Source organism: Lissotriton vulgaris, unplaced genomic scaffold (genome assembly GCF_964263255.1).
Source record: "Lissotriton vulgaris unplaced genomic scaffold, aLisVul1.2 SCAFFOLD_1957, whole genome shotgun sequence".
Taxonomy (NCBI): domain Eukaryota; kingdom Metazoa; phylum Chordata; class Amphibia; order Caudata; family Salamandridae; genus Lissotriton; species Lissotriton vulgaris.
In genome coordinates, this window is record NW_028253630.1 from 202,655 (window position 1) to 212,704 (window position 10,050).

At 39.8% G+C, this 10,050-nt stretch overlaps 1 protein-coding gene across 1 annotated transcript; it reads left to right on the forward strand.

The window, feature by feature from the left end:
- The first annotated feature begins 9,016 nt into the window (after positions 1 to 9,016).
- On the forward strand, positions 9,017 to 9,831 carry LOC147660905 (uncharacterized). Its single transcript, XM_086951439.1, has 2 exons — positions 9,017 to 9,266; positions 9,573 to 9,831. Exons 1-2 carry the CDS (start codon positions 9,083 to 9,085, stop codon positions 9,803 to 9,805), a joined length of 417 nt encoding a protein of 138 aa, XP_086807565.1. The 5' UTR covers positions 9,017 to 9,082; the 3' UTR covers positions 9,806 to 9,831.
- The last annotated feature ends 219 nt before the right edge of the window (positions 9,832 to 10,050 follow it).

Sequence of the window (10,050 nt, forward strand, 5' to 3'; positions counted from 1 at the left end):
CCTGTTTCAATGTGTGAAGATACAGAGGCATACAGCGGCAACTGTTTTTACAGTTCCATGGGCAGGGCTTTATATGAGCCCGCTACTGTACTATCTTATTTACCATGGTGCGCTGTCAATGAAGAACCTGAATTTTGTGCTTCTTGTATCCCTAAATGTTCAACTCTCCACAGCTAAGATTGGTCAAGGAAAACCTTCACAGGGGAGTAGTGATGAGGCCAGACTCTCTAATAATTGTGAAAACGGATGCGAGTGCTGTGGAGAATCATTGGGGACCCTCTCAACTCATGCAAAATAGTCTAGGACAGAAGGACAGAGGTCACCGAAATGGAAGGAATTGATGGCAGCTCTCTGTGCCTTCATCACTTTAGTCATACATTTCCCACGAGATGTGATAAGATCGGACAACACAGTGACAGTAGAATATATATCAATCATCAGGGGAGCACCCATTGCAGACGACTGACCAAGTTGGCCTGCAGTCTGGGTTTGTTGGTGAAAACTCATCTCCTCTCTTGGTCAGCTGTGGACACCAAGGGTCTGGTAAATGTGGTGGAGTCAGAGATTTCCCCCTGCCCAGGATCTACAACTGACAAAGTCTATATCCAAGGCCCTTTGTAAGAGGTTTGGCCTCCTCTTCCTGTATCTGTTTGCCCCCAGGCTCAGCGCTCTTCTCCTGAGGTTTTGCTCCAGGTTTCTGGATGAGTGAGCAGACTGTGGAATGGCCCCAGAAACATTTTTTACTTCCCTCCAAGTTTAGTGATCCAGAGGCTAATTTGCAGGATTCAGCAGGAGAAAACCCATGCAATAGTGGTGGTTCCTTACTGGCTCAGACCCAGTTGGTTCCCGCTCCTGAGGCGCATGGCACTGTGCCTTCCATGGATCATCACAATCTCTCCTGCTCCCCTTATGTCTTGCCTACAGGTACAGCTACGTCCACTCTCCCTCTCGGTTTGGAGATCGAAAGGATGAGGTTGGAGGAACAAGATCTACTTCGCCCTCTTTTTAAAGCTAAATGCAATTGCCTGAGCATTCAAAATTACAATAAATGTGTCCAGAAAGTTTTTTCGTTCCTTTATTATCTTCTCTTCTTCACAATTCAAACATTGTTCTTAACCTCATAAGTGCTGCGCCAGTCCAACGGCCGACGGCACCACTACCTCGGGAGTGCTGCCGTCGGCCGTTGAACGTTCCAACTGCACCTGCGCAATGGAACGTTCAGCACTGGAGCTGGACGTTCCATAGCTGCTAAGGTGTTAATTACACTGCATAGTCAATTTCAATTTCAAATATCCTTTATTCGGTGTTCTTTGATAGAACCCATAGTCACTTGAACAGCTTCAGTAGCCGACACGTGTTTAGTCACTAAGGTATGTAATCACCTCTGACTTCATCAGGGCTAGAAATCAAATACAATTACAGATCAATTAGAATATGGTACTGAGAATCTAAACCCTTCACCGTAGAACCTGGGTGCTCCATATAATGCTTCTAGTGCCTGTATTAGGGGTGAATTTTTATCATCATCCAATAATGTGATCATGTCTACATATTGCAGTCATCTGCATATTGTAGTCACTTAGAAGTAAAAACTAAATTATAAAAAAATAAAAATAGATTACCTCAATGTGAGAGTTTCACATTCGCCAAAAGATTTGGCTATCTAGTTAAGCAGGATATTTCTACAGAGGCTAGCAGAACACTGCCAATAAGTGAGAAAAGTAGAGCATCATCTAGCAATATATCCAGTACTGGTGATGAGGATTCTGGGGATTGCACTTCTAACCAGGCAAATCCTTTTTTCAAGCGAAGTCTAGAGGATCAGGCTGGAGAACAAGGATATAAATACACATTAACGTGGGTGCTTAACCGTAAGAAAGCATACAGTGATGTTGCTAATATCCTGAGAACACAGAAGTGGTATCATAAGACCACAGAAGTGGTATCACAGTGGACCAGGTGTTTGATCAGCTGGTCAGCAATGCTTTATCGTAAATTATAAACAAAGAACACTTGCAACACAAGGTTCTCGGAAAATATATAAGAAAGCGGAACTTTGAAACAGGTGTTATCATGCCAAGGTGGTGTCTTGGTTTTGTTTAAGCAAGCTTGGAAAGTTTCATAATATAAAAATAAAGCAAATACTACTTATGAAAGAACGAGAATGTACCAGCTGGTCCTGTCTATGTGTTATAGAGGCTATTCTTGTAACTGTGGAAAGTTTCTGTGGTATGTTCTATATGTAGATGTATCAAGGGAGGTGTGAGCTACTATGGCACTAAGGGGCAGATGTATCAACAATATGTTTTGCGAGTCCTTAATTGCCATTTTTTGCAAATCGCAATTTCGGAATCGCAAAATTGGATGTATGTACATTTTTGCAATAAATTAGCGATTTCTAAAAAAATCGCAGAATAATTTGCAGATTTTCTGCGATTTCTTAATTAGCGAATTTCGCAAAATAAGAAATCAATTAAACGTGAATCTGCAATGCAGAAACAGGCTGATGACATCACAACCAGGAAGTTTCAGTGATTGCTTGCACCTGCTTGCCTGAGCCACACCCAGTGGCAGTTGGAAGACTGTTGTGAGGCAGAGCAGACCTGTTTGGAGAGCAATGGAGTCCCAAAATACACAGGAGGAATTGTCTGCAGAAAAGAGGAAAATGAAGCAAAAAATCTCTGAAAAGGAACAAGAAATCCTCATTGAAGAAATGGTTTGTAACCATGAGGTGCTTTTTGGCAAGAAAGCACTTAAAGTTCCTGATTCAAGAAAAAGAAAAATCTGGTTGGAGATCCAGGAAAAAGTAAATTCAGTTGGAGTTACCACTCGCTCCATAGATTAAATAAAGAAGAGGTGGTATGACATGCGATTAAGATCCAAAGAGAGGCTTGCAGAAAGGATTAAAGAGGCGAATAAAACTAGTGCTGGCACATCTGCAGACCAACCTACACCCCATGAGGAATTAATTGAATCAACCCTACTTCCAGAGAGTGTGAGTGGAGTGGCTAACATTGATACACCAACTACACAAGGTACGATGCATGCAAAGAAGTCCATAGAATGTGTGTAATGCATGTGTGTGTGTCCTGTGCTTATACTCAGTTTGAGAAAGCTAGTAGTCTAGTGAGACTGTTAAACCTGTATCAAGCAATGCATCATGGGAGTTGTAGTGTAATAATGATTGTCACACATATCATCATAGAAACTCATGAGTTGTTTGCAATTAATTATGAAGGTATAAAAACAGTGTAGCCCAAATAATTGGCATCAATGAAAACACTTTGTGTCAGAAACACAAACTCATTTATCACACTCTACATCCACAGAACAATCAAGGGAATCCAGGGAAGAAAGTGAGTTGGATAATTCACCTCCACATGTTACAACTGATACAGAAGAAGGAGGAGGCACTGATGCCACTGCCCTCAATACAAATATGCACAGAAAGCGCAGACATGTTGCTCCTCTACCAGCAATGGAAGATGATGACAATGTAGATGGAGGAACAGTAGCCAGTGAGACGGACACAGTGTTCCATCAAGACTCACAACACCAACCACAAATACCAAGGAGGCCACGGTCATTCAGGTTTCAGACATGTAGGAGCAGCAGTGGGCAAATTGAAGGAGGCACTGTTTTTGCTGGCCTTGAACAGGATATGCTTCATGTACAGCGCCTGCAACATAAGGCCCTCAGGTCAATTAATAGGCAGCTTTTGAAATTAAATTACAAACAAGAAGGCATGGCTGCATCAATAGAAAAACTCTGCCTGACCCTTGAACGCACAGAAAGTGCTTGCAACAGGGCTGCACAGACAGATGCATGGCTACACAAAGGCAATTAACAGGCTTTGTTCTGTCACTAGCAATTTCACCAGGCGCAGCATTAACATGCAGCGTGAAATGAGCGACTGCACACGTGACATGGCTAAAAGCTTGGACAAAATGACCTCTGTTTTAGAAATTATTCAAACATCCAACTCAGGTGCAAGCGCTCTCCTTGGCTCAGCTGATAGTGAGGACACCTCTAGTAGGAGCAGTAGGAACACCACTCCAACAACTCAATTGACCCAGCGCAGAAGTGGAAGGCGTGCTAGTACAGGACCTGAACTATAAGGCATGCAATCACAGGAACAACCTGCCTCAAGCCGCCTGCGCAAGAAGTAACATTTTGAATAGCAATTTATTCAGCATTACTGCATTGTGGAAGCTGTCTTTATGTTCCACTTATAGACATTTTCATTTCCTTCATTAAAAATTTAACAATTTTGCACTATGCACTATGGTTTGTCTGTTGTGGATTAAAACAACCATTGCAAACATGAGTCTGTAGTTTGGCTTTTCTTACCTAAAAATAATTTTGTGTAATCTCTGTCCTTCTTTGTCGGCCAGCCATTGCTCCAGCTCCTGCTACAGCCATTCTAGGTGGCTCTCTAGTCTGACTCATCATCAGATGAGTCAGACTCACTTACTTCAATGTCTGTGCCTTTGCGCATGGCCATGTTGTGCAGCATGTAACAATTTTACAACAGGTTTCAGGACTATATTGCAAAGCTCCTCCACTTTTGTGTATGCATCTGAAAAGGCTTTTTAAAATTCCAAATGTATGTTCAATGATGCCACGTGTAGACCGGTGTGCCGTGTTGTACCGTCTTTCACTTGCATTTGCAGGATTCAAGTATGGTGTTAGGATGAAATCACGCACTGCATAGGCACTATCACCTGCATGTGAAAAAAAATTGCAACTGTATGTTTCATTTTCAAAGGATGTATGGATGGATGTATGGATGGATGGATGGATGGAGGTTTGCATAAGTGTTACTCACCTAGCAGGTATCCGTCTCCAAACTGACCAGCACTCAGACGTCTATAAATTGCACTATGTCTGAAGATAAAGGAGTCATGTGTGCTCCCAGGATACTTTGCCACAATGTCACTGATAATGTATTTGGCATTGCATATGATCTGGATGTTGAGAGAGTGGTAGCTTTTTCTATTACGAAATACATATTCAGTGGCTGCAGGTGGAGTGATAGCAATATGAGTTCCGTTAATGCATCCAATCACATGTGGAAAGCGTGCGATTTGATAGTAATCCAACTTTGTTTCCTGTAAGGCTTGTTGCGTATTTGAGAAATATATATGATGTTGGAGTCTCCTCAGCATTGCATCCAGGAACAAATGAAAGAAGCATGATAGGACACTTTGTGACACTCCACCGACCTCTGCAATGACCCTTTGAAAAGACCCTGAAGCCAAAAGGTGCAGTGAGCACAATACCTGCTACCTGCACATGTGTTGGAATTGATTGTGTCCTGGCTGTAGGATGTTCCAATAAAGGTTCCAATTCATTAATGAGATCCAAAATGGTGTGTGGATGAAGTCTGTATTTGTCATATATCTCCTCCTGAGTCTGCTGGAACAGCGTAATGCGTATTCTGAAGATTCTCTCCTGTCTCTGTCTCCTCTGGGCAAGAGCTTGAATGCGCAGCCTCCTTGCAATCAGGTATAGTCCAGCCATTTTGGAATTTGAAATAATGCATTCTGGGTGCCTTTTTATATATTTTTTTCTTTTACCACCTGCTTGTATTTGGTGTTAATTGCGATTTCTTATTTAGCGATTTTTGGAAAATCGCAAATTGCGATTTTTACATACATCCAATTGCGATTTCTTAAGCTGTAATTTCTTGTTTGCGAAGTTTGCAAAATTAATAACATGCAAAATAAAGAATCGCAAAAAAATCTCCGAAAAACACCTCTCGCACACTAAGAAATCGCAAATATTCCGATTTCTTAAAATGCGATGAGATTTTTTCATACATGCCAGTTACACTTTATTTTGTCGCAAATGCTGCGAAAATGCGATTCACAGCGTTTGTGACATGAAAAAAGATTGATACATCTGCCCCTTAGTGACTGTGTAAGATAAGATGATCAAGATAATGCATTCCCCAAGTTTTACCTGGTGGGGCCTATATAGGGGGTTTCATGCTGCATGGGTAGAGGAGAATGATATGTTGGGAATTTATATGGTAAAACGTGACCCTGCTTCACAGAATAGGTCATGGAACAAAAATAAGTGAAAGAAAGGAATGAAATGAAATCTGAAAATTATTAACTTTTCAAAGAAACCATTGTCATATGAAATGATATCTGTATTACAGGGAGATGTGAGTTTCTCTCCCACACAGATGTGTGACATTGTCAAATATAAAAGTGGATATGTACAAATATGCGAGACCATTGAAATTGAAAAAACTATTTGCTAAGCTTGAAATAAAACAGAGTAGTGAATATGATATTGTCTTTGGTGCATATTCTATACAGGATATCAAAGATATGGCATTATTGTTATGGAAAACTAAAAGTGAGGAAGATCCAGTTACCATCCATAGGGTATTGGGTGATTTAGAACTTAGCTCTGACCACAGTGAGGATAGTGGCCTTAAAACCAAGTCCAGGTGGACACTGCAGTTACTAAGTGGTAATAATTTGGATTTTTTTTACAAAGCAGTGTTGACAGATTGACAAATGGGATGCAAAATTACAACAAAATAAGAGGAATTTTGTCAAAGAGAACTTTACACCATGTGAGAAGGAAGCCCTTAAAACACTTTGATTGTGATACAATTATTAAAGAAGCTGATGAGAGGCTGTATGGTGGTTATGGACAGATTGGATTATGACAATGGCTCCCGGGTTTATGGTATTTATATTTTAGTCATTTCCATCTGTATTTATCCATATTTATTTTTGCTAGTGTTACCAGTATTTATCCATATTTATATAAGGTTTTTTGAAAAAATTAAGCTGAAATGCTCATATTTCTGCATTTATTTATCCAGTTATCGTACACTCATGCCAGTACGCCTGACAATTTTCCATGATACATACACACTTAGATGATAAAATATGCACTTATAAGAAATCATGCAAATTTTAGCATCAAGGTTGTGCAAATCTACTGCTGTTTAAAGCTCTTTATTAACTCTCCTTTATTTTTTAATCGCCTTGCCTGTCAATCTGAACAGCTAATTAATTACCTGGCAGTCATGACTGATATCATTTAGAATCACTCAAAAACAACCCAATTTCCGTTTTTATCCACATTTAAAAATAAATACAGACTGTCTGTATTTATCTGTAAAAATCAGTAAAAACAGAAAACATGAAGCCTTAATTATGACAATGAGATCTATACACAACTGAGTGACACCAGATGCTAAGTTAAGTTGATAAACAAACCAATTCATGACAATAATAAATAGATTAATGATCTCCTGAAACAATGGCAGGATTCAGGCTTAGTGAATGATGATGATTATCGATATTTGGCTATTCTTCACCCAAGGTTTCCTTGCATTTATGCCTGCCTAAAGTGCATACAAATTTACCTTTTCCACCTTGGAGGCCTATAATCTCAGGAATAGGAGGTCTTACTGAGAGACTCTCCGAGTATGTTGATGTTTTCCTGAGACCTTTTGTATCTAATTTACCTTCTTACATCAGGGATACCAAGCACATATTTAATATGCAAATGATATGAAATGGGAATCTGACATGACTTTGGTATCCTTTGAAGTGGTTTCACTGTACACAAATATTATGCTCTTAGATGGTAAAGGGCATTAATACATTTTCTTGATAAAAGGTCAGTAAAATACATGGCTCATCCAGAGACGTTGATTAAAATGGTACATTTGATTTTGAACAACAACTTTATTTCTATTTAGCAACCAGCGGTATAAGCAATCATACGGGACCGCAATGGGCTCCAGGTTTGCGCCGTCTTTTGCCAACCTATTTATAGGTTGGTTTGAGGCAGTGCATATCTGGGGACCACTCGGTCAGAAGTGGATCAATTATATCAACTATTTGGGTAGGTATATTGATGACTGTTTAATGATATGGACAGATACCAAACCTTGATTGATGGAATTCTTTGATTTTTTTAATTACAATGTATACAACAATTCTTGGACTATGGTTTGTATAAAAAGAAAAATTGATCTTCCTTGATGTGGAAATATACTCCAATGGTGATCTAATACAAATTAAGCTGCACAGGAAACCAACCTCATGTAATTTGCTACTGTAAGCTGTCAGTTCTCATCCTAAAAGCCAAATTACCTTCATCCTCTTTGGTGACATGCTGAGGGCATGGAGGAATTGCAGTGAGGATCATGAATAAGGTTTGAATCTGATGGATATTAGACACAGGTTTCTTACTTGAGGTTGTTGCAAGGGAGTAATCACACAAGCAAGCAAGAGAGCCCAACACCTAGATCGCTCTGACACCATCAGAGAGAAGAAAACTAAGAATAAGACAACCAATCTTCACTTTTGAGATGAATCACTAACTAAAATTCTCTCTCTCACAAACTATGCAGCATACTTAAACATTGGTCATTACTGATATCTAACTGTTTGTGAGGGACCGACCCAGTATTACATATCAGAAAGGTAAGACATTACAGAACTTTCTGAGTCCTAGCTAGCCACACAACAAACACAAGAGACAGGGGGTAGATGTATAAACATTTGCGTTTGCGATTTCTTATTAGCGATTTATTGCGAATCGCTATTATGAAATTGCAAAATACGATGTATGTACTTTTCTGTGAGTTTTCTGCGATTCCTTAAATGTCCCAGATATTTTTGCCATTTCTTATAAGGAATCGCAAAAAAGCGTGAATCTGCTGCTGCTAACAAAAAAATAACTGAGTCATAGTCAGGAACTGCTCTTGATTAGCATCACCTGCATGCCTGAACCACACCCAGTGGCAGTTGGAATACTGTTTGGCTTGAGGGAAGACCTGTTTGACTGCAGTATGGAGCCTGAAAATTCAGAAGGAGGTGCCTCAGCTGAGAAAAGGAAGAGAAAGCAGAAGTTTTCTGAGAGGGAGGTGGAGACACTGGTGGAGGAAATGGCCTGTAATCATGAACTTTTATTTGTACAGCAAGCCAAACATGTACCAGAAGTGAGGAAAAGGAAGATATGGTTTGAAATTCAAGAGAAAGTAAATGCTGTGGGAGTCATCCCAAGAACTATTGATGAGTTAAAAAAGCGTTGGTATGATATGCGTCTGAGGTCAAAAGAGAAACTTGCAGAGAGACTGAAAGAAGCTAGTAAAACGGGAGGAGGAACATCACAGATAGACCAGCCAACCCCACATGAGGAGCTTGTTGAAGCAACAATACTGCATGAAAGTGTCAGTGGAGTCTCAGTCATTGATAGTTCAGAGCCAAGAATTGCAGAAGAAGGTAAGAAGGATGCAAGATTGTTTGAATTTATATGTCATGTTTGTGGGTTTTTGTAGGAACATGTAAACAGAATGCGAGCAATTATTTTGAGGATGTTGATTATTTTAATGACAGACTTCATCCCCTTAAGTTTTCAATTTTCAAAACCAATTGACTTAATTACACTTATGCATTACTTTAAGAAATAACTTATAGGAAATAGACACACCAAAGGAGTGCATTGGTTGTTTGCAGTTTTTAATGGTAACAAAACAGACAGACAGGCAACCATCTCATGTGCCTCTTTTTTCATTCTTTCATTCTCAGAGCATGTTGAACATTCCAATGATGTTGTTGAAGGGCAATCTTCTCATGAACATATTATATCCCCAGATGAACTGAATTCTAATGAGGATGAAGAATCCATTTCTTTTGTGAGAAGTAAAAGAAGAGCTGTTGCTCCACTACAACCTTTCCAGGATACAGATGAAGAACCTGAGGGGTCAAGACATAGTGCACATGTGTCAGAACATGAAGTTGGGCATTTTGAAAAATGTTAATGATTCTGCTAGAAAAAGAGCTTACTCTTTAAATGCTACCAAACAGAACAGGGGCGAAGTTACAGGCACCTCAAATGTTTTTGCAGGGTTGGAGCAGAACATGCTCAAAGTCCAAGAGAAGCAGCACAAAGCTTTAAGGTCCATTAATGGACAACTATGCAAATTAAATAAGAGCAATAGCAACATGGGTGATGGAATGAGGCGCATGGCTGACTCTTTGGATAGACTGTGTTGAGTTTGAGAAG